At 33.6% G+C, this 26219-nt stretch overlaps 3 protein-coding genes across 3 annotated transcripts; all 3 read left to right on the top strand.

The window, feature by feature from the left end:
• Positions 1 to 4400: 4400 nt before the first annotated feature.
• On the top strand, positions 4401 to 4961 carry LOC141718674 (uncharacterized). Its single transcript, XM_074521053.1, has one exon. The coding sequence runs from the start codon at positions 4401 to 4403 to the stop codon at positions 4959 to 4961; it is 561 nt and encodes a 186-aa protein (XP_074377154.1).
• A 111-nt stretch (positions 4962 to 5072) lies between these two features.
• On the top strand, positions 5073 to 6524 carry LOC141718673 (uncharacterized). Its single transcript, XM_074521052.1, has one exon. The coding sequence runs from the start codon at positions 5073 to 5075 to the stop codon at positions 6522 to 6524; it is 1452 nt and encodes a 483-aa protein (XP_074377153.1).
• A 10962-nt stretch (positions 6525 to 17486) lies between these two features.
• On the top strand, positions 17487 to 21100 carry LOC141716789 (transcription factor MYB35). Its single transcript, XM_074518965.1, has 4 exons — positions 17487 to 17951; positions 19069 to 19228; positions 19341 to 19470; positions 20155 to 21100. Exons 1-4 carry the CDS (start codon positions 17871 to 17873, stop codon positions 20888 to 20890), a joined length of 1107 nt encoding a protein of 368 aa, XP_074375066.1. The 5' UTR covers positions 17487 to 17870; the 3' UTR covers positions 20891 to 21100.
• Positions 21101 to 26219: the final 5119 nt, after the last annotated feature.

Here is a 26219-nt window from a genome sequence, read left to right as displayed (position 1 = left end):
TCGTCGGTGCCCGAATATGTCGGGTTTCCATACGAATTTCACCAATGAATTCCCGAATAAGGGGAAATAAACGTTCTCTTAACCAACAAAATTTACTCGAATTTGCTAAAACAATTTGAATAAATAATATGGCAAGTATCGAATCAATTTCATCATAAATCAGTGGAATAATAAAAATCTGAAACTTTGACCAACCTCCAGCTCACGCACACGCGCGTGGCCGGAAGGAACAAATCGACAGTGGCTGGAAAACACAACAGGAACAGAGAAACTCAGGCGGCACAGAAAGGAATAGCTAAGCTGCACACACAGAGAGCCATATATTTATGTATATACACATACATAAACAAACAGGAATCACTTCGAGGCTGTTACCGAACAGCAAATCGGAGAGAAGCAGGTTTCGGCCGTGGCAACTACCAAGCAACGGCGGCAGAAACCGCCGGAAACAACGATAGGTAGAGATGAGAGAGGGATTACAGAGATATGAGAGAGATTTCAGCAAGAGTTCCAAGAAATCAACAGGGGAGAGGTGGGTGTGCATCTGCGCGTGTGTTTTTGATATAATTTATTTATTTATTTATTTTTCTCACCAATCCAACACAAACACGCACCAACTGATTTGCTGAATTATGAACACGTGTCCCCTCAGGCAATTATAAGGATTTTGAGGCTCGACTTAACCCGAGATCCAAATTTAACGAACCGATTTAGACTTAAAATAAATCCAGAAAATTATCAAAATAGTCTTAAAATATTAGAGATATCCCGAAGTTCACAAAAACATAAATTCCGAAATTTTAAAATAATTTTTAAAATGCACTTTTTACCCGCTTTTAACAAATAACTGAAACAACGTGCGGGTGAAATTAATCCCGAAAATTTCCAAAATAATTTTAAAATTCTCAGAATATCCCAAACTTTAATAAATATGAGTTTCATAATTTTTGAAGAATTATAGAATTAAATATGGATTTTACAAATAAAAGCATTCAGAAAATCATTTAAAGATAAATATTTAATAAAATATTGATTTCTCAATTTTATAAAATCCTAAAAATAATTATTGTAATTATGAAACCATAAATACAATTTTAGAGACATTTCAAATATTTATGCAAATAAATTTGCACTAAATTCACTTTAAAAAGTGAAAACGATTCGATACAACTCAATAGTTAATTACACAAACAACCCGGTACACCTTTATTCACACAGGGATCATAATGAAATAACACATAGCGATCGGAACCAATACACATATTTTATTTAACTATTTATTTATTAATTACACTTTTAAATAATATAAAAGTATACGAGTCGTTATAATTATGACGCATCCCAGGCGTCCAGATGCCCTACAGTCCAAAAGGCCAACCTACGGTCCAGATGAAAAGGGACAAACCCCTAAACCCTAGTAGGAGGCCTATAAAAGGTAGAACAGAAGGAAGGTTACAGGTTACAATCTTACATACTCTCTCTCTCACGAATACTTACATGCACACACGTACACCCCATAAATATATTCGCATAATCCCCACTTTTCCCTTCTTCTCCTTAAAATCCCTTTCTCATTCTCACGCCGGAGGTGTCGCGGGGACGCAACCCCCCTCCGGTTCTGTTTTGTAGATTCCATCCCTACAGTTACACCGCACGCCGCCACCGTCGCTGTCCAAAAGGAGTTTGAGTCCGGGCCCGGCCAGGAGAAGGCCCCGGGGTAAACCGGGATTATCAACGAACAATTGACATGTCTAACTATAGTCTACAAACAAAGGGTCTTTCTGTACAACAACTCTTTAAAGACGAAGACTGTGATCATCTTATTAATCTGGTAAAATCTATTATTGCACGGTGTTACAAAATCGCTAGGCGTGTCAGGACGGTGAGGGTACTTTCGAGAGATTAATCGGCAAGTCGGAGATTAATCGGACCGATTAATCGGTAAGTCGGAGATTAATCGGACCGATTAATCGGACCGATTAATCGGAACATTAATCGGAAGAATATAAGTATTATTTTTAATTTTTATAATTATATAATGATCAACATGTTAAATATTTATTTGAAAAAAGAAATTAGAATGGTATTAAAAAATATATACACATTTGACATGCGTTATGTGCTAATTATTGAGCTTACAATATTAACTATATTTTAATTCACACTTTTAAATTAATTATAATATGTTATTTTTATATTTTAAGTGAGAAAATAAATATATTAGATTACTTGTTATTTCTCACCAATGCTTTATATTATAAATTGACATGATATTGTGTGAAATTATGAAATTAATGATTTAAAATTATAAAAACGTAAAAAAAATATTTTTTTAATTATTATCCGCCTCGACCGTCTAGGACCGATTTTTGACCGCCTAGGCAGCTTAATCCCGATTTTTTAAAAAAACGCCTAAATCACCGCTTAGGTCCGAGTCTGGACGTTTTATCACCACTGTCTAGACCGCGGCCTAAACCGATTTTTAGAACACTTTACACCACACATGCATGTTGCCAAACGCCGGGGTGGGGGCCAGGTGACATTCTCAATTTTGTCTAAATATGCCGTTAATAATGAGTAAAGTTAGATTCAGTCGTGTGTTAGCCCAACTTGTAAATGTGATCTTCATCACCAAGTATACACTTATCGAGTGTTTCGTTGATGTATAAATGATGGCAAGGAATACAAATGACAAAACAGTGTTTCCTATTTTTTTTATTATCATTTAATATTGTATGTAGAATCTAATATTATTTTTAACATTAATTTTAAATGAAATACTACTGGATCATTATATTTTATGTTCTTTTGAAAAATATTAAGAGCTCTTAATATAAATGTAGTTATTAATTATTTAATACTCAATTTTTATATCCCTTTCTAATGATTTTTTAAGTTATCGCAATACATTAATATTTTCAATAGCTAATATCTTATTAAATTATAAAAAAATATAGCATTTTTAATATATTAGAATGATGAAAAAAATATTAAAAAATTTTACTTTAGAAATTTGTACAATATGGCACAAGTAAACAGTGCACCAGGGAAAAAGATTTTTTTCCTACATTTCAGGCTTAAATTTAAGCCCAGGTGATTCTAAAGGTCTGGGTCCGCCCATCTTTTTCATTCTTCTACAATCTCGATTACCTACTTGTTCTTTTCATCTTACGAAAGCTATACTGTATATACGGGTTGTAAATGCAGAGGTCCATCAATATTTATGATTAGAGGAGCAATCAAAATGCATTAAAATTTATGATTAGAGGAGCAATCAAAATACACCAAAATCAGAGTTAGTACTTATTCGGTGTCCTTTGACACACATTAGAAAACCCTGTATATATATATATATATATATGCAGCAGATATTCTATTTCCAACATATAATGGGTTTTAGCCATTTGGTTGGTGAGAAGGCCAGGGTCCAGGGGGAAGCTCGATAAATTTGATGGACTATTGGTGTTGATGTCTCGATGATACAAACAATATGTAATGAGTACTCGTTTGTAATGAGTACTCGTTCGAGCAAGCTCTGGCAAGTTTCATGAATCATAACAACTTAAAATAATATAATTCTATTTTTTCTACCTTTTTTCCCCTACATGAAATTAGGCATCAAGCATATTGTCTGATCATCAATAAGCAGGAATTTATTAAAGAAGTACCAGTAGTCATAGTTATTGGAATCAATTGCATGTCATATTTCAGGTCAGTGAATATGTGATATAATTGTTTAACTCATATTAGATTTCTTATTATTTAGTTAATAATATGGTCTGTTTGACATTGTTCAGGTAATTCTTGTTTATACGTAATGTTGATGATGTACAGGCACAAGTTTCAACAGTGTTTGTTCAAGGGGAGGCTAAAGATATTATGCAATATATTGAAATGCCAATACAAAAGAAATTAGCAATAGCTTTTAGTTGATTAGTTAGTTATGGTCAATACTTAGTCAATGTGTACAGCTGTCATAATATTAAAGGTAGTATCAATAGTATATAAACAAACAGATGTGGAATCTTACAGATTAAGAAAGTTAGTTAGACATTTTCATTTCTACTTTTTTCTCTCTCTCTCAATCTCTCTAAGTATTTCTTAGTATGAATATACATTAGTCTATATGGTATCACAGTAGGAGAAAATCAAGATCGAAGCTTATCTCATGGAAGAACGAAGCATTGTTACTTGATTTTCAATCAAATCACGATCTCAGAGACAGGTGCAATCGATCAAATCGTTTTTTTTCCGTCGTTATTTGGTGATATTTTAGTAGAATTTCTTGATTTCTAGTTGAAATCTGTTGTTTGTGATATGATAAGATGTATCAATTCAACGCTTACAAAGTGTTTGTCTGATTGAATCGAATAGAATTGTTTTGATTTTGCTGATGCACCATGATAGGTTACAATTGTACAATTAGACCTGCAATTCGACCTCAGATGTCTTTTGCAAATGCTGTGACTGGTAATAATGGCAGCAGTAGTAATCAAACACCGCCACCACCAGTTGAAGAAGAAGTTTCAATAGAATCTAATCTACATCCTCTGTATTTGCAAAACATTGATCATCCAGGCCTAGTTCTTATTTCCAAGAAACTAACTGGGACAGAGAACTTTGAACCTTGGAAGAGATCTATTACTATTGCTTTATCTGCCAAGAACAAACTTGGATTAGTTAATGGTACATATCCTAAGCCTGAAGAAAACTCACCTCTTAAATCACAATGGGACAGAGTTAATGACATGGTGATTAGTTGGATTTTAAACACTGTATCAGATGAGATAAGCAATGGAATGGATTTTGTTACTTCAACTCAAGAAATGTGGGAAGAGCTTCATGGACAATTTTCCAGTGTGAATGGTCATAGAGTTTATCAAGTGTTGAAAGATACTCATGCCTTAGAACAGGGTGATAAATCTGTTGAGATATACTATCACAAATTGAAGAATTTATAGGATGAATATTCAGCTTTAGAACTAGTAAATGCTTGCAAATGTGGATGTACTTGTGATTTTGCAAAGCTACAAGAAGAAAGGGAACAAAGAAAGAAACTACTTCAGTTTCGTATGGGATTGAATGATAGTTATGCTGTGGCCAGAGGTCAAGTGTTAATGATGTCTCATTTGCCAACTTTGTCTCATGCTTTTTCTCTCATAAACCAGGATGAAAAGCAGAAGCAAGGTAGTCATGTTCCTAGTGTTTTCTTGGGTTCAGTTTCTGATGCTTATAGTAATGCACAGAAATTTGTCAATACATCTGGAGGTTTCAGTAAATCCTTTGGTATTTCTAAATCTGGATTGAAGTGCTCTTACTGTCATAAGGAAGGACATCTCAAGGAACAATGTTATAAACTCATTGGCTATCCAGACAAGAAGAAAGGAAAAGGGAAATTTCAGAATCCTAATACATCTACCACTACTTCTACTAATGCTTCTTCTGGTTTCAGGCAGTTACCTCAAGCTTTGAATGTTTCCAGTCTATCTTATCCACAGAGTTTCTCCGGACAACCACCAATGCAGGGTATTTTACAGACTCCCATTTCAGCTTCTGGGAGATCACAATCTGTAAACTCTCCAACTATTGAGCAATTGCAGAGTCAAATGACACAAATGAATCAGATGATGATGCTCATGATGAATAAGCAGAATAACTCTTCTCCTGAGGATCATGTCAATACCATGGCAGGTATGGTATACAGTTTTCATACATATTCATTTCAACATTCCACACACCTATGGATTGTTGATACTGGAGCTTCAAGCCACATGTGTTCTAATAGAACTCTTTTGACAAATATTAGATTCATTTCACAGCCTTATCACATTGTTCTTCCAAACAAACACATAATCTCTGTCACTCAAATAGGAACAGTGTTTTTAGCTCCTTCAATCATACTTAAGGATGTATTATTTGTTCCTGATTTTCATTGCAATTTTCTATCTGTTTCCAAACTAACACAAGATCATGCTTGTGTTGTTTCTTTTCTGGAAAATCAATGTATTTTTCAGGACCAGAAGCATCAGAAACTACTAGCTACTAGTAATCAATTTCAAGGACTTTACTATTTCACTCATTCTCCTTCATCTTCTGCAGGCATTGCTGATCCTGTTGCTTCTCCAGTTCTCAGTCCTTCATTTTTTTCAAATGTAACTACTGTTTCTCCAATTTCTGTATCAAAATTTTGGCATATGAGGCTAGGTCACATACCTGATAATGTACTTAGTCATATTCCAATTTCTGTTCAATCTGAACCTTGTAGCAAAAAATGTCCTGTATGTCCTCTTTCTAAACAATATAAAATACCTTTTCCTAAGTTCAGTGCTTCTGTTTCTACGGAATCTTTTGCTTTAATTCACATGGATATATGGGGGCCATATCATATAGCTACAAATACAGGTTGCAAATACTTTCTTACTATAGTTGATGACTATACTAGAGCAACTTGGGTATTCTTAATGCCTAACAAGCAACAGATTCTTAGTATATTTCAGACATTTGTGAGTCATGTAGCTACTTAATATCATAAATCACTTAAGGTGATAAGATCTGATAATGGTAGTGAATTCATGAGTCATTCTTTCAGCTCCTTTCTTTCTAGTATTGGTGTCATTCATCAAACTTCTTGTCCATACACTCCTCAACAAAATGCAAAGGTTGAAAGGAAACATAGACATTTATTAGAAATGGCTAGAGCATTAAGATTTCAATCAGGCTTACCCTCTAAATATTGGGGGGATTGTGTTCTTACTGCATCATATCTCATAAATAGAATTCCAACTCCAGTTCTACACAATAAATCACCTTTTCAGATGTTACATGGTAAATTACCAGATTATGATGCACTTAGAACCTTTGGTTTTCTCTGTTTTGCTTCTGTGCATCCCTCAGATAAATTTGCTTCTAGAGCAATAAAATCTGTGTTTTTAGGATATCCTTTCCATCAAAAGGGATATAAACTTCTTGATCTTTCTACACATACTGTTTTTGTCAGCAGACATGTTAAATTTCATGAACATGTGTTCCCCTATACAATCTTCATCTAATTTCAATACTGATCTACACACATTTAAAGATTGGTATTTGGCTGGTCAAGATTTATCTTCTTCAGTTTTCATTAATGGTTCTTCTAATGGAAATGATTCATCCATTTTACCTATTAATACTTCTGTTGACAACTCAAATCCAACACCAACATCAACATCAACATCTGATGTTAATTCTTCAGATACAAATGTCAATTCTTCAGCTACTAATTGAAAGGAATATGTCCTAAGTCCAATCATGTATTAGGATTTAGGAATAACTTTTATGTAATTTGTTTTGATTTCATTGATATTAATAAAAGACTTGTTTTGTTTTTATTACGGGCTTTATCTATTTAAGTGTTTAAATAAAATATACCATAGTTTAGAGTAAAGCTTTTTATGGATTATGATGAGATCATAATAGTGAGACCTAAAAGATGATAACTCTAAACTTAAAAAGTTCCTGATCATAGGATTACTAACTGGTAATTAATAATCCGCAAAGATCGGTACATACTATGTTTGCTTCATTATGAAGGATGTCTGTTCTCATAGACATTTGTGTGGTGACACTATAGCTAGTATGTAGGTGCTTATTATAGAATACGTTCACTGAACATGACTCGCACAGCTGAACAACTGATGGAGTTCACTCACGTGTCAGCAGTTGTTCACATAGTGATAGTTGTACAAGTATCCTTAGACTTGAGGTCTTCATAGTCATCTTGTGTACACTGAACTATACTTTGGTTTAGTTCTTAGTCTCCAGGGACAATTATTAGGGCTCTACTGGGTATAGGAATTTGTACACGAAGATAGTGTATGATCAATAAAGGATCTACCCCTTCCAGTGAAGGAAGAGAATGTTCAAGGCTGATCCACTTATGCTAGTTCAGGAATCTCTGGCCAGAGTGAATGAAATTAGAATGGAGTTTCTGATTTGCATAGAACTAAGCATAGTAAATGGAAAGCAAGTGATTAAATTAGATAGGCTTGACACGAGATTCATGCCTTGTATTTAATCGGGACATTGTAGGGTAGAAGGAGTTTATTGTACGGTAACTATTCACTGAATAGGTTCTTGGTATTCTAAGCAGTGAATTCGTATTATCCGGATAGTCGCTATATGCTAAGAAGTATCCCTCACGATGTAGAATAAATGTGATTAATTAATTAATCATATTTAATAAATTAGAGAATTTATATAAGTAATGATAAAATAGTTTTATTATTATTTATTTCTACTACCGGCTTAATATTGAACCTACAGGGTCACACCATAAAAAGAGAATGATTTAATGGTGGAGGAATTAATTAATAATGGCTAATAATTATTTATTTATGAAATAAATAATTAATTAGAAAATTTAATAATTGATTAAATGAGATTTAATTGATTATAAATTACTTAAGAAAAGTTCTTAATATTATTAATTAAAGGATTTAATTTTTGGAAATTAAATCAAGAGAGAGAATTATTTCTAAAGTGTTTAGAAAAAGGATTAATAATTAAAAGGTGTTTTAATTATTAATGAGAATAATAAATGGGATAATAGTAATATTTATGGGAAAATTTCAGCTGAAAATTTTGCCTATAAATATACTATTATAAACCGTATTTTTATTCTAACCCCAATTTTTATAAAACCTAATTTTCTCCACCTCCTTCTCCTCCTTAACGTCGTTTTCTTGGTGGATACCGGTGGAGTGCTTCACGTTTGAGGAGCAGCTGCTAAGGATCTCCGATCGTTGCTTTTGGATCGCATATTAAAGGTTAGTAATCGATCCCTACGTTTTTACCACGATTTATATGCTTTTATTTGGATTTTATGTGTGTAAAAGTATTTTACCATGCCTCCGCTGTGATTAAAATCCAACAATGGTATCACAGCATAGGTTGTATGCATATAGATCTGTGGTAAAAATTTCAGAATTTTATGTGCTTGTATGAATTAATTATGATTTTTACAAGTTATATCATGGATTAATTTTGTCTGATGAGAAATCGTTTCTCAGAATAATTTTGAATGTTGATCTGGGTTCTACAAGAGTTGTAGATCGTCTGGGTATTTTTTTCATAATTTTATGATGTATAGATTATTTATTATGAATTTTTGAAGTTGTTGCAATTAAAATTCGTAATTAAATAAGTATAAATATATGTATATATAGTATATATATATATATATATATGTTTGTATTGTCTGTGTTGTCTGCTGGTGCTACTGCACGGAAAGATATTAAAGAAAAGCAAAGGTACAAGGTACAGAACTGTCAGGCGCGGCAACCGAGGAAAGCAACGGCGGCTGCTGAAGAGAAGGGAAAGGGGTGTCGTGCATTCCGGGAATGCGTTACACCCTGTGGCGCATTCACGGAATGCGTTACACCTTTTAATTGTTTAAAAGGGTTGTAACGCATCACCGGAATGCGTTACAGGGCTTGTAACGCGTTCCTGTAATGCGTTACAGCCCGACTGTCCACATTAAAATTGATTTTCTGGGAGTTTCGTAACTCCGTTTTGGGCGTGCAATATATCGTTGGATTCGTTTTTCCGAGACGGATCTAATGGTGTGATCAAATTTTAGTTTATATAAAAGTTTTGAACTGTTTATATTTCCGAAAGTGTTTTAAAGCTGTTTTTAACTGTTTTAACTGCTTTTAAATGCTTCATGTGATACATAGAGATGTATAATGCTTAGACTAATATGCTGGATGATGTAACATGTCTACCTTGATGTTTATTCATGTTTATATATGTGATATATGCTTAGTTTATCATGCGATGATAGATTTAGGTGAACTTAAATGAACATAAGGCGCTTGTTAGACAATCTAGTATAGTGAAATTATTTCATAACCTTAATAATAATATTATGAATACAATCATGAGATTCTTGTGTTTATGAAACACGTAATTGAATATGAATTTTCGATATGAGAGAAAGGATGATTCTGTCAACAACAGATTTCTATCTGTAAGAAAGGGTTATTAAGTGACGCCTCTTGACAATGCTCCACCCGATCTGGGAGTCATCTGATTATTGATTATTGATTTGAAATATTTAATTTAAAAGGAAGAATTTCTTTATAATATGATTATGATTGTAACGTAATATAATCCCTCTAAAATTAAATAATATCAAGTAGTAATTGGTCAATGACACAACGGGCTTGTGTCGGTCATAGCCTTCCAACATGATAGAAAAGTAGTTCTTATTTTTGAATCATTGTCGGTTCGTGCTACAGCCGAGGGCTTTGATTTTGAAATAAGAAATACTTGTCTATTACATAGAGATGTGTACATTGAATAAGAATCTAAAGGTCGGTACGTGCCACAGCCGTGGGCCTTTGGGGACTGATTCAATTGTACGGAATGTTGGGTTAGACTTGACTTAGAATATTGAGTTTGTCGTGCCACAGACGTGACTCAATTATTCAAGAGGCTAAAGTTTGATTAGGGAATAACATTAGATGTAATTGATAAGAGTTGTCTGCCTATTGAACATTACATGGCGTTTCGTGCCACAGCCGGGGTTGTGTAATGGAATGTAGGATCCCTATTCCTACTAGCATTATGAATGCTTAATTTTTCACGTAGGGGGTTGAATAAATTAGGTAAACTAGTGGGAGCCACTTATGAATAAAGACCCGATTCATATAGTGTTTTAAAAATGAAATCGAATATTTGCTAAGTGTTGTTATGTGTTTATCATTTACAGATTTACTTTGTACGTCATGTCTTCTGCACTATCACTCAGGAGCATACTAGATGCTCATAAATTGACTGGTCCTAATTATGCTGACTGGCTTCGAAACTTGAGAATTGTTCTTAGGATTGAGAAGCTGGAATACGTGATTGACTCACCTAAGCCTACTGAACCTGCTAGTGATGCACATAATGATGAACATGTTGTGTATCGTAGATGGATAGATGATGCAAATGTTTCTCAATACATCATGCTAGCTTCCATGAACATTGAGCTACAGAAGCAACATGAGCATATGGATGCTCACACTATCCTCATGCATCTACAAGAGTTGTATGATGTGGCAGGGAGGACAGCTCGATATGAGATATCGAAGGAGCTGTTCGGTTGTAGGATGTCTGAGGGATCATCTGTGAATGACCATGTACTTAAGATGATCAATTTGATTGAACGTCTTGGACAACTAGGTTTTGCCATGGATGGGGAGCTGAGCCAAGACTTGGTCTTGCAATCGCTTCCGAGTTCATTCTCGCAGTTTGTTATGAACTTTCACATGAATAAGTTGGATGTCAGCCTGCCTGAACTCCACAACATGTTGAAGACTGCGGAATCGAATTTTCCCCCTAAGAAGAGTTCTGTTCTTCTAATTGGTGAAGGTTCCAATCCTAAGAAAAGGAAGAGGCACCCTTCCAAGAAGAAGAAAGTAGGTGAAGAAAAGCCGGTTCCACCAAAAGCTGAAGACCCCAAGAGCAAAGTTGTTTGCTTTCACTGTAATAAGGTGGGGCACTGGAAGAAGAACTGCAAGGTTTACCTTGCACAATTAAAGAAGAAGAAGGGTAGTGAGACTGCCGCTTCTGATTCAGGTATGTTCATGATAAAAGTGAATATGTCATTAAATCAAATTTCTACTTGGGTATTAGATACCGCCTGTGGTTCTCAAATCTGCAATTTGTTGCAGGGACCAAGGAGAAGTAGGACTCTTGAGGAAGAGGAGGTGATTCTACTGATGGGAAATGGAGCAAGAGTTGCTGCTAAAGATGTAGAATCATTTCATTTACATATGCCTACGGGCAAGACTATTGTTTTTTAAATAATTGTTATTTTGTTCCCTCGATTGTGAGGAATATTATTCCCATATTAGACTTGGCTGGATTTTCATTTATTATTGAGAATAATAAATGTTCTATTCTTAGAGATAATATTATTTATGGACGTGGTGCTTTAAATAATGGTCTGCATATATGTGACATAATTTACTTCAGATTGAACAAACTAATAAAAGAAAAGGGATGATGAAAATCTCACTTTATAGTGGCATTACAGTCTCCATTTAGTAGACATGGAGAGAGGACTGCAAATTTGCTAGGAATGGTACACACAGATGTATGTGGACCAATGTCTAAGCAAGCCATGGGTGGATTTTCATACTTCATTACTTTCATAGATGATAGATCTAGATTCGGATATGTGTTTGATGAAACACAAGTCTGAAGCCTTTGAAAAGTTCAAAGAATATAAGTATGAAGTGGAGAAACAAACCAAATATAGTATTATAATTCTTCGATTAGATCGAGGTGGTGAATACTTGAATGGAGAGTTTCTGGATTATATCAAAGTAAATGGTATAGTCTCCCAGTGGACGCCTCCAGATTGGTATCTGAAAGGAGAAATCGAACTTTGTTAGACATAGTTCGGTCCATGATGAGCTATGCAAATCTTCCAGTATTCCTATGGGGTTATGCATTGGAAACCTCAGCATATTTACTGAATAAGGTGCTTTCCAAATCTGTTCCTCAAACTCCGTATGAGATATGGAAAGAAAGGACACCGAGTCTTAAACACGTTAAGATTTGGGGATGTCCAGCTTATGTCAAGTAAGTTGACCCAGATAAGCTGGAATATCGATCCGTAAAATGTAGTTTTGTGGGATATCCTAAAGAGATTTTAGGGTATTACTTTTACACCGATCATCGGGTGTTTGTCTCCAGACATGCTACCTTCTTGGAAAAGGAGTTTATCCTTGAAGGAAATAGTGGGAGCAAAATTGAACTTGATGAAGTTCAAGAAGCACAAACTAATACGGTTCAAGTGGAAACACCTGTTCAGACTGAACAACCTTCTGTGGAACAACCCATTCGTAGGTCAGAGAGAGTGTCTCGCCAACCTGAGAGGTATTATGGCCTTGTCATTGAGAATGACAATGAGTTGTCAATCATTGATGAAGACGACCCTAAGACCTATAATGAGGCTATGAGTAGTGTTGACTCAGAGAAATGGCATAGTGCCATGAAATCCGAAATGGAATCTATGCATACCAACCAAGTATGGACTCTAGTTGAAGCGCCTGAAGGTGTTAAGCCTATTGGGTGCAAGTGGGTATATAAGAGAATGATTAGAGCAGATGGCCAGGTGGAGACCTTTAAGGCCAGGCTTGTGGCAAAAGAATTCAAACAAAGGCAATGGATTGACTTTGATGAAACCTTTTACCTGTAGCCCTGTTATAATGAGTTCGGATTTTGCTTGCGAATGCTGCTTACTACGACTATGAGATCTGGCAAATAGCCAGATGGCTTTCTTTCCAAGAGAAATGAAAACCTAGTGTGTAAGCTGCTGCGAACCATATGTGGTTTAAAGCAAGCTTCTCGTAGATGGAACATCCGTTTTGATGAGACAATCAAAGAGTTTGGTTTTATCAAAAACGTAGATGAACCATGTGTCTACAAAAGGGTTAGTGGGAGCGCGGTAACATTTCTTGTATTGTATTGAAATAGAGTTGACACACATAACAACATAGCAGACCCACTCACAAAGCTACTTTATGAAAGTCACTTTGATCATCATAAAGACTAGATGGGTATTAGATACCAGAGTGATTGGCTTTAGTACAAGTGGGAGATTGAAAGGAATATGTCCTAAGTCCAATCATGTATTAGGATTTAGGAATAACTTTTATGCAATCTGTTTTGATTTCATTGATATTAATAAAAGACTTGTTTTATTTTTATTACGGGCTTTATCTATTTAAGTGTTTAAATAAGATATACCATAGTTTAGAGTAAAGCTTTTTATGGATTATGATGAGATCATAATAGTGAGACCTAAAAGATGATAACTCTAAACTTAAAAAGTTCCTGATCATAGGATTACTAACTGGTAATTAATAATCCGCAAAGATCGGTACATACTATGCTTGCTTCATTATGAAGGATGTCTGTTCTCATAGACATTTGTGTGGTGACACTATAGCTAGTATGTAGGTGCTTATTATAGAATACGTTCACTGAACATGACTCGCACAGCTGAACAACTGATGGAGTTCACTCACTTGTCAGCAGTTGTTCACATAGTGATAGTTGTACAAGTATCCTTAGACTTGAGGTCTTTATAGTCATCTTGTGTACACTGAACTATACTTTGGTTTAGTTCTTAGTCTCCAGAGACAATTATTAGGGCTCTACTGGGTATAGGAATTTGTACACGAAGATAGTGTATGATCAATAAAGGATCTACCCCTTTCAATGAAGGAAGAGAATGTTCAAGGCTGATCCACTTATGCTAGTTCAGGAATCTCTGGCCAGAGTGAATGAAATTAGAAAGGAGTTTCTGATTTGCATAGAACTAAGCATAGTAAATGGAAAGCAAGTGATTAAATTAGATAGGCTTGATACGAGATCCATGTCTTGTATTTAATCGGGACATTGTAGGGTAAAAGGAGTTTATTGTACGGTAACTATTCACTGAATAGGTTCTTGGTATTCTAAGCAGTGAATTCGTATTATCCGGATAGTCGCGATATGCTGAGAAGTATCCCTCACGATGTAGAATAAATGTGATTAATTAATTAATCATATTTAATAAATTAGAGAATTTATATAAGTAATGATAAAATAGTTTTATTATTATTTATTTCTACTACCGGCTTAATATTGAACCTACAGGGTCACACCATAAAAAGAGAATAATTTAATGGTGGAGGAATTAATTAATAATGGCTAATAATTATTTAATTATGAAATAAATAATTAATTGGAAAATTTAATAATTGATTAAATGAGATTTAATTGATTATAAATTAATTAGGAAAAGTTCTTAATATTATTAATTAAAGGATTTAATTTTTGGAAATTAAATCAAGAGAGAGAATTATTTCTAAAGTGTTTAGAAAAAGGATTAATAATTAAAAGGTGTTTTAATTATTAATGAGAATAATAAATGGGATAATAATAATAATATTTATGGGAAAATTTCAGCTGAAAATTTTGCCTATAAATATACTATTATAAACCCTATTTTTATTCTAACCCCAATTTTTATAAAACCTAATTCTCTCCACCTCCTTCTCCTCCTTAACGGCGTTTTCTTGGTGGATACCGGTGGAGTGCTTCACGTTTGAGGAGCAGCTGCTAAGGATCTCCGATCGTTGCTTTTGGATCGCATATTAAAGGTTAGTAATCGATCCCTACGTTTTTACCACGATTTATATGCTTTTATTTGGATTTTATGTGTGTAAAAGTATTTTACCATGCCTCCGCTGCGATTAAAAGCCAACACTAATATACAGCCTAACCCTGTTTCAGATTCCAATACTAGTATCAGTACTGATTTAGTCCCTTATTCTGTACCTGATCTAGTTCTTAGGCAGTCTACTAGAAATATTACTAGACCTAGATGGTGGTCAGATTATCAGCTATCAAATCAAGCAAAACCATCCTCCATCAATGTTCAAGCTTCTAAAGCACATTTTACTACTCTCTTATCATCTTTTCCAACAGATGCAACACAATTTGTTTTTCTGGAAAATTCTAGTAAAGTTGTTGAACCTCAACACTATTATCAAGCTGTGTCTAATCCTTTATGGGTTCAAGCAATGCAAAAGGAATTATTAGTACTTGAACAGAATCATACTTGGGATCTTGTTCCCCTTCCTCCTGGTAAACATGTTATAGGCTGTAAGTGGGTCTACAAAGTCAAGTATCTAGCAAATGGTGAGATTGAAAGGTATAAAGTTAGGTTAGTAGCTAAAGGGTACACACAGACAGAAGGGGTTGATTACCATGATACCTTTGCTCCTGTAGTAAAAATGGTCACTGTTAGAAGTTTATTTGCTATAGCAGCTGCTAAAGGATGGATCATAGAGCAACTTGATGTCAATAATGCTTTTTTGCATGGGACTTTACAAGAAGAGGTCTATATGACATTGCCTTTGGGATACATCAATAGTTCTGGAATTCAAAATTTGGTTTGCAAATTAGTCAAATCCATTTATGGGTTAAAACAAGCTTCTAGAGAATGGTTTGCAAAGTTAACTGTTTTCCTAATTCATGAAGGATATGTTCAATCCAAGACTGATTACTCTATGTTTACATTGCATTAGAATGGCTCTTTTGTTGTGGTACTCATTTATGTAGATGACATCCTCATTTCCGGTAATGATGCCACATTAATTGCTCATTTGAAGCATTTGTTGGATATTAAGTTTGGAATAAAGAATTTAGGTGTTGTTAAATATTATCTGGGATTGGAAGTATGCAGAAACAGTACAGGTATTTTTGTCTCTCAACAAAAATTTATTACTGATCTTCTTTCTTCAGCAGGCTTGCTGGATTGCAGACCTCTTTCTGTTCCTTTGGATCCTCATCTCAAGTTATATGATCATGAGGAGTCTGGTCCTTTGTTGACCAATCCTTCTATTTACAAAGCTTGGGTTGGAAAACTCATTTATCTTAATACTTGCAGACCAGATATATCTTTTTCTGTCCAACTTCTGAGTCAATTTATGCATGCTCCAAGAGTTAAGCATCTAGAAGCTGCAGTCAGAGTTCTCAGATATCTTAAATGTACAATAGGCCATTGTCTCTTTTTCCCAGCCGTTAATGATCTACAGTTAAAAGTTTATAGTGATAGTGATTGGGCAGGTGATCCAAATGATAGAAGATCTGTAGGAGCATATTGTCTGGTTCTAGGTCCTGTTACTATTTCTTGGCGATCCAAGAAACAACATGTGACTTCCAAGAGTTCAGCTGAGGCAGAATATCGTGCTTTTGCTGATGCATCTTGTGAGGTTTTATGGATTCTTAATTTGCTATGAGAACTTCATCTTTTTTTCTCAGGTCCAATTGCAATATACTGTGATAGTAAGGCTGCTATAGACCTTACTGCTAACCCTGTCTACCATGCCCGTACTAAACAGATAGAGCTTGATGTTCATTTTATTAGAGAAAAAGTTGCTTCAGGGTTAGTAGCTGTGCATCAGATTTCTACTAAAGAAAATTTGGCAGATATATTTACCAAGGGTCTGGGAAAGTTGCTGCATTGCAAGTTTGCACACAAATTGGGTTTATTTCCTCCACCACAGTCTCCAATTTGTGGGGGGCATAATGCTGATGATGCACAAGCACAAGTTTCAACAGTGTTTGTTCAAGGGGAGGCCAAAGATATTATGCAGCATATTGAAATGCCAATACAAAAGAAATTAGCAATAGCTTTTAGTTGATTAGTTAGTTATGGTCAATGCTTAGTCAATGTGTACAACTGTCATAATATTAGAGGTAGTATCAATAGTATATAAACAAACAGATGTGGAATCTTACAGATTAAGAAAGTTAGTTAGACATTTTCATTTCTATTTTTTTCTCTCTCTCTCAGGTCTCTCTCAATCTCTCTAAGTATTTCTTAGTATGAATATACATTAGTCTATAATACGTGCTATTACAATTTACATTATAATAATGTAATAAGAAACTCTAAGGATCAAGTGACTATTGGCATTTAGGCAAGAGTTGCTTTTAGGCATTCGTTACTCTTAGTAAATTAATAGTGTATTTAAGTCCCTTGTTAAGGGCTTATATAGATATAGAGTTTGGGTGAAAATTATTCTCAATTTTTACATAGGCCTGATTTTGTCATTGAAAAAATGAGGAGCATCTTCAAATTCTGTGTTATGAGATTAAAGTACGAAGCACATCTTGATATAGACAAAACAGGTAGTAACTATGTTGCAGCTCTAGTCATGTATTGGTCTGAGTTGAAAAGGGGTGAATAGATTGTCTTTCCCTTTCCAGAAGGTCTTTCTAAATTACACTGCTAAGTTCCCTTTTTATTCCTCAATCCCTCTTTCTATGACCAAACAAAAATGTCAAACATTAATTTGCCTACAGAAAAAGGACATGAAAAACTGTCTGACTGTGCTAGAGATTTGTATGCAGTAATGCAGGTATGTTGAATTTTACTTATGTGATTTTTAATTGGAATTCCATCAAAGTGGAAATTTTATATATGAATTTTGATTCTGCAAGTAAAATAGCTGGATATAAAATGGACTGTACAAGAAATAGTTGATACTTCAAATTTTTTTGATGGTTCTCATCTCACTTCTTGATGATCATGAATTTGTACTATGTGTACTTGGACTTCCATCTTCTTATGATTGATACTAGGTAGTGGTTTAGCATTGCTTTAACACTAGTGATTCTGTTTTTGTTCCTGTAAGAAAAAAATGTTATGAAATTAGATTGAACTAGTTAGTATTTAAGATGGTGTAAAAAGTTTTCATGCCTTGTATTTAGTGTCTTTGGCTACCATGGATGATTAAAGGTAAAAAGCATTATGCTTCTGGATGGATTCATGCCAAGGGTTATGAACTAAAGACCACAAACGAGAAGTGAGCACCAATATAATCTGAGATGCACTCAGTGGGTTATTCATCTGTTATCAGTGAATGCATTAATAAAAAGATTCCCTATACACAGTTGGCTTGAGAGATTATCTTAAATATCATAGGAAGAGCGATAATATTTGGTAGTTAGAAAACAAAAGCAAGGAGAAGTACCCTAATCTTGTAATCACCTTGCGCCATGTTCATGAGTCCCCAATTATATTTATCAAAGTAAAAAGGATGCAAAATGGATCTGGTATGTATAATTCATGGAATTAATAAAATTTAAAGAACTGTTAACAGTTAGGAACGTTATATAGTTATGAATGTTTCCTCGCATGCTTCTAGATGCCGTTAGTTTGTTAAAACATTTACAAAAAACTCACTCAAAATGAACCTAAATAGAGTAATCCACTTGTTGGAGCGAAGCACATGAGAGAGAGAAGGGGTAGAGGAGAGAGAAGATTCATGCAATATTTTTCATATCGCAAAAACGTTTAATGAGTTGATAAATTCATGCAATTGTTGTTAATTTGGGAGCCATATTCATGCCTTTTCTGCTTAGTCACTTCTTAAATGATTCCATACATGTACTACTTATGCTTCTCTGTTAATTGCATCACCATTACATCAATACCACCAGTAATTCTGTACTACTCCTTCCTTTGGTTGTGAGGTGTGCTTGTTTTACAATTGTACTGTGATGGGAAGACCTCCATGTTGTGACAAGTCCAATGTAAAGAAAGGACCTTGGACCCCAGAAGAAGATGCGAAGGTACTTGCTTATGTAGCCAACCATGGGATTGGCAATTGGACCTTGGTTCCGGAGAAAGCAGGTTTAATCATTTATACGTGCTAATTTTGTTTTCAAGAGTGTTATTAAAATTATATATTACCAGACTTGTTTCATGCTTTGTCTAACCGTTTTTGGTTGTTGAGTGTATGCAGGACTCAACAGATGCGGGAAGAGCTGTAGGCTCAGGTGGACTAATTACTTGAGGCCTGATCTTAAGCATGATGCTTTCACACCTCAAGAAGAAAATCACATTTTAGTCCTTCACCAAGCTGTAGGTAGCAGGTAGGTTGCTTCTTAATTTATTTCTTTTCAATCTTCTGGTGAATCAAAGTTTAGTTACAGTAAGGTTTAGCAACAAAAATTAATTAGTTACAGTAAGATATCTTTTGTTAAGTTAATCCTAGAGCTTTGGTTTACAGTTTCTCTACCCTTGCACTCTTTACTCTTACTGAGCCTCTTTATGTCTCTTTCTGATATACCTGAACCTCATCATGGTAATTAAAAAATCACATTTCTCAGCTTAAAAAAAAAGCGTGGCATGCACAGTTCATTTGTTGTTTCATAATTACATTTCACTCTAGCTAGATTACTAATCTGCCACTTTTTCATGAAGGTCTATATACATATCTGTGTTTTTTCATGTTACTTTTCTTGTTTATATGTAGGCAAGCTCAAACCTACCAAGTAACTTAGATCTAGCCAAGAAGCAATATGTTCATCTGACGTTCGCAAAGTAAAAAACAAATAAAATATATGTTTCAGACTTCCTTTTCTTTTTATAAAGTTTAAATGAAGGAGTTTTTAAATTCTGAGGTTAGATTTAAGGCTTGCCAATACCCTTCATATGGAATCTGCTATATTATGTTGCTGCTAAAAGACAATTGCTATAGGAACCTCTGTTCATTTTTCCCTTTTTATCAATGGATACTCGGTGTTCATTTAATTTATTATTGTTTTTGGATGTAGATGGTCCCTAATAGCAAAACACTTGCCTGGAAGAACAGATAATGATGTCAAAAACCACTGGAACACAAAACTGCGGAAGAAGCTAATGAAGATGGGGATCGATCCTGTAACCCATAAGCCAATCTCTCATGTCCTAACAGATTTTGGAAACATCAGCCCGTTTCCCAACTCCAGAAACCATGCTGATCCACTTAATGGTTTCGTAAACAACTTTATGCCAAAACCAGAAGCATCTGTAGTCACAACAGAGTACGCAATTCCCACAATGCTCAGCAGGCCAATGCTGGAAGAAGTTCAGGACAACCACTTTGGCAACAACTATGTATGGGAGAACGCAGAAACTTCTTTCCAAGTTACTAACCAAGAAATCTCGTCTCCACTTACGTCATTAGCTTCATGTCATATTACAGACTTGAGCTCTCCTCAATCTTTAGCATGGCAATCATCTCTGCTTCAGTCAGTGCAGTCTTCTAGCTCTGGCTGGAATGACTTTCTTCTCAGCGACCTATCGCTCCTGACAGATCTAGAGCAACAAGAGGAGCCAAAGGCCCAAGGTATGGTAGTACCATCAAGCTGTCCTCCAGTTCCCGTGCAGAATGAGAAATGCGAAAACAACTTTTCAGAAGGCAGTTCATCGTCTGCGGTGGACTCATTTGTGGATTCCATCTTAAATCAAGACAAAGAGATGCAGTCTGAATTCCCTCAAATCTTCTCGGATGAATATTTTAACTACTGAATTGTTGAAGTATTACTTTATTGTTCTAACAACTAGAGGGTAACAATAGTTCTTTTCAGCATGAAGAATAATAATGTGTTGCATGTAGCTAGAGTTTTAAGTTTTAATTTTAAGCGATAACTTGTATGGCTAGGAAATACGCATTTGTTTCATTTAGCAGTAAAATGTTCATTAAGAAATTGTTTTAAAATTTATAATGAAAGACTAATAACTGTGGGTTTCAATATAATACGAAAGTCGATCTCCGTCAAAAAAAATATAATACGACAGTCTTAATTGGGTAATTGGGTGGGTTATCGGGACAAATATAGGTCGGTCAATAATTGTATGTGAAGATGATTATTATATGGTATGTTTTAGAGTTAATTGCAATTGTAACCCTTATCTTTCATTTAAATTCAAAACAATATATCTATTTTGTAAAACACAGTTTGCAACTCCTAACTTTCAAAATCAAATACAACATGCATCCCCTTCATAATTTTCAGTTATAAAATTGGAATTGAGGTGTTTAATATTATTTTTATAATTTAAAACATTATAATATTAATTTCATTTATTTTATATTTTACTTAATAAAATATTAATGTCAATTATTTTATATTTTACCCAATATAATATTAATGTCAATTATTTTATATTTTACTCAATATAATTTTTAAATAGTTAAAATATAGATATATTTAGAAATTTTATGATTATATCTATAAACATATATTTTGCTTGATAAATATATTTTAAGTATTTAGCATTATGATTAATTTAGAGTATTACTAATAGAACTAACTATATATTTTTTTTCATGTAAAAAATGCATTAAAATAAATATTTTTATTGATTTGAAATTTTAATTATTAATATTAAACAACTCAATTCCAATTTATTACTTAAAATTGTGAAGGGGATACATGTTGTATTTGATTTTGAAAGTTAGAAGTTGCAAATTATATTTTACAAAGTAGGTATACTGTTTTGAATTTAGATGAAAGATAGGGATTGCAAACCGCAATTAACTCTATGTTTTAATACAAAGTTAGATGGTTAGGTATCAACAATATAAATAACAAAAATGGTAAGACTTGATTAACCAGTATGGTGCTAAGCCTGAGAAGACGGAGGATGATTATATATAAATAGTTATATATTTGATTCCATTAATCAGTATGGTAAATAGTAAGTCTGAGAAGACGGATGATGGTTATATATAAATAGTTATGTATTTGATTAGACAGTTTAAAATGTAGACCTAAGTATCGTTCCAATTAGACCTGGTAACGTTCCGTATCATATACAAATGTTTCGTGTACTTTCGTGATTTTGTATACCAAACCTTAAACCCGAACCCGACCCGGATTTGGATTCGTATACCAATTTGGTGACATTAACCTGACACTAATATATTCGTATTTACCCGTTTTGGTACACTAAAATACACGGATTATATACGAGAAAAATTAAATATTAAAAAATGTAATAGATAATTAAATGATATTAAATAGTGAACAACAAAGTTCCGAATACAAAAGTACGAAAGTGAAGATGTTTTCGCGTACAACAAATTATAAATTGTTCGACATTCAAAAGAAATTAAAATCATGAAGTCAACTACTTGATCTAAATTAAGTAATATGTATGAATCTAAATTAGAAAAAAAAAGAGTTTGGAAGAGAGATATAAGTTTATAAAAGAGAGGCGGCCTGTTAAATTGGGGGAAATGAAAAGTATAGGGACAAAAGTTTAAACCCTAAGGCTATGTTTGTTTAATGGTATTAAGTAGGGGATAGGATTATAGTCCTTTAAATTTTCCAATCCCATATTTGTTTTGTAAAAAATTAGTGAAGGGTTATTCAAGGATTATAATCTTTTAAATTATCCTATCCCATGTTTGTTTTGTTGGAGTAGAGGATAAGATTATAATCCCGTCTAATGCTTGGTGGGAGGAGGTATTGTTTTATCCCCTCCTACAAGTCATTTTTTAAAAAATTATAATCCCCGCATTGTTATCCCATATGAAACAAACATAGGATTGGAAAATTTAAAGGACTATATTTCAATCCCAAGTATTATCCCACAAAACAAACATAGGATAAAATTTTAAAGAATTATATTCCAATCCTACACTTAATCCTTTCAAACAAACTTAGGATATAATTATTTAATCCATAGGACTAATTTTGATGGTATTAGTTATCCCCGGATTATTATCCCGGGATTATAATCCCATTAAACAAACATGGCCTAAGGCCATGTTTGTTTAATGGTATTAAGTAGGGGATAAGATTATAGTCCTTTAAATTTTCCAATCCCATGTTTGTTTTGTAAAAAAATAGTGAAGGGTTATCCAAGGATTATAATCTTTTAAATTATCCTTTCACATGTTTGTTTTGTTGGAGCAGAGGATAGGATTATAATCCCATCTAATGCTTGGTGGGAGGAGATATTGTTTTATCCCCTCCTACAAGTCATTTTTTAAAAGATTATAATCCCCTCATTGTTATCCCATATGAAACAAACATAGAATTGAAAATTTAAAGGACTATATTTCGATCCCAAGTACTGTCCCACAAAATAAACATAGGATAATGTTTTAAAGGATTATATTCCAATACTACACTTAATCCTTTCAAACAAACTTAAAATAGGATTATTTAATCCATAGGACTAATTTTGATGGGATTAGTTATCCCCGGATTATTATCCCAGGATTATAATCCCATGAAACAAACATGGCCTAAGGCCATGTTTGTTTAATGGTATTAAGTAGGGGATAGTATTATACTTCTTTAAATTTTCCAATCCCAATTTGTTTTGTAAAAAATTAGTAAAGGTTATCTAAGGATTAAAATCCTTTAAATTATCCTATCTCATGTTTGTTTTGTTGGAGTAGAGGATAGGATTATAATCTCATCTAATGTTTGGTGGGAGGATGTATTGTTTTATCCCCTCCTACAAGTCATTTTTTAAAAGATTATAATCCACCTCATTGTTATCCATATGAAACAAACATAGGATTGGAAAATTTAAATGACTATATTCCAATCCCAAGTACTATCCCACAAAACAAATATAGGATAAAGTTTTAAAGGATTATATTCCAATCCTACACTTAATCATTTCAAACAAATTTAGGATAGGATTATTTAATCCATAGGACTAATTTTGATGGGATTAGTTATCCACGGATTATTATCCCGGTATTATAATCTCATGAAACAAACATGACCTAAATGCTCACAGCTGCTCAACTAGTCAAATGACCAATAAAGTGTATTTTAGACTTTTAGTATTTACAAATTACAATTATATATATATTATTTAGAATACGTAAAATTCATATTTTGTATGTAATATACATATATATATATATATTATATTTTTTAAAAAGTTTAACTAATTATTTATTCCGTGTACTTTCGTTCCGTGTCATGTACACCTATATCGGAAATCCAGACCCGACATTAATTATATCCGTATTTTTTCGTGTTCGTGTACTTTTGTGTTCGTGTACCAAATTTTCGAACTCAAACACTAATTATTCGTGTCGTTTCGTTCCGTGTTCAATTATCGTATACCAGTATTGTCAGGTCTAGTTCCAATCACTCAAGTATTTTTGTATTATTAATAATTGATCTGATTAATAATATAAGTTGAGAAAGTGATATGTTTTTACATTAAATTTGTTGTAGTAGTTTCAGAAATGTAAAACAAAATAGTAACCAAATTAACACTAGATATCAAACATATGCTTAAGCTGCAGTTGGGTGAACTCCGGTGTACAAAATCAAGAATGCTCGATAATTTTCTTAATCTACGGCAGCCAATTTAATCAGCAAATACAAGAAACAATTGAAACTTTAAGCAACGGATTTATAATCTAATGGAAATGAAAGGCAGCAAAAGTACACGATTACTAAAATGATTAGGTTTTATGAGAGACTTTAAGTGCAATGGAACAATTCAATTATCAATATGGTTCAACCCTATTACTAGACAGCAACTGTATGCAAAATCAACAACCTGAACAAGCAATTTAGCAAACTCTTTGCAGGCAGCAATATGTAATCTATAAAACTAAATATTGAGAGGGTTTAGGAAGTGGCCTAATGAGTCATGTGAAAATAATGTCCTAAGAAATCGGGTCCCTTCTTGTCCAAAGTTGTGGCAACTCATTAGTGGTATGACATCCGATCTTATTCTTCCTTCCTTGTACACGAACAACGAAGGACAACAATAATAACTTTATGTATGCTCCAAATAATATATATGTAAATATCTGTATGATATGTTATGCGGTGCAAGTATAATCTGTAATTCTAGAAAAATCTCAGCAGCTTGAGTTTGACAAGAAATAGAGAGTATGTAATAGTTATTAGACTTGTGTCACTATGGAGTTAATCATTTGGGTTGACATTATTTTATAGGCTCAAAAACTAGTAATGGTACATCTATATTAACACAAAGATAATTGCAATTTATGACTTGGTTTTATAACAGTTTAAAGGCACGAAAACAAACGGGAGGAAAATAACGGGTACAAAGAATAAAAATCTTTGACTGATCGGAAATTATAAATAACACAAATATTTGATATTTTAAAATATAAATAAATATAATCCCTTTTAAAATTTTATTTTATTCTTTAATAAATATTTCATAATATCCAACAATCTCCCCAAAATAAAATTTTAAAATAATTAAAATAGCATAGCAAATACAAAATGGAACTTATTTATTATGTATTCAGTACGGGTAGCTTCCGGTTTTGAACCCGCACCTAATGACAATTATCTCAGTTTGAAGAAATTAAGTGGACTACGTCTGGAACTTGAATCTTTTAACCAAACATTTACAAAAACACACATAATAGGGAAAATCAATTGTTAGGGCTTGCACTTTAATGACCATGCACAATAATCGACTCATGAAAGTTTAGCCCATACCTCATAGTTGCGGCCACACAACTTCTCTCACGTCACGTAGTTAAGTCCTCAAAGTATTAGTGACGAAAAAATATCTTGCAAATTCTGTCTTAATTCTTATTAAGAGTGTAAAACTCAACCTTATTGTTAACTATATTAGCATTTCATCATCATAAGAATGAGAAAGAAGAATGTATCTATATACATCTTCTAATGAGTATAACTCCACATATTGAAGGCTCTCACGCAATCATCCTTCCAGCTTTTTTCTACCTTTGAAACATATAAAACAAGTAGGGTTGCCACTGTCGATGATGCAATATTATGGGCTTAGCCCCATTCCCCTCGATGAATCTAGGATCTTTTTCCTGGATGCAATATTAGGGTTGTCAATTTGATTTAGTCTTGTT

The sequence above is a fragment of the Apium graveolens genome, chromosome 4 (genome assembly GCF_009905375.1).
Source record: "Apium graveolens cultivar Ventura chromosome 4, ASM990537v1, whole genome shotgun sequence".
NCBI lineage: Eukaryota > Viridiplantae > Streptophyta > Magnoliopsida > Apiales > Apiaceae > Apium > Apium graveolens.
The sequence above is the reverse complement of the archived record's forward strand: the minus strand, read 5'-3'. Positions and strand labels throughout refer to the sequence as shown.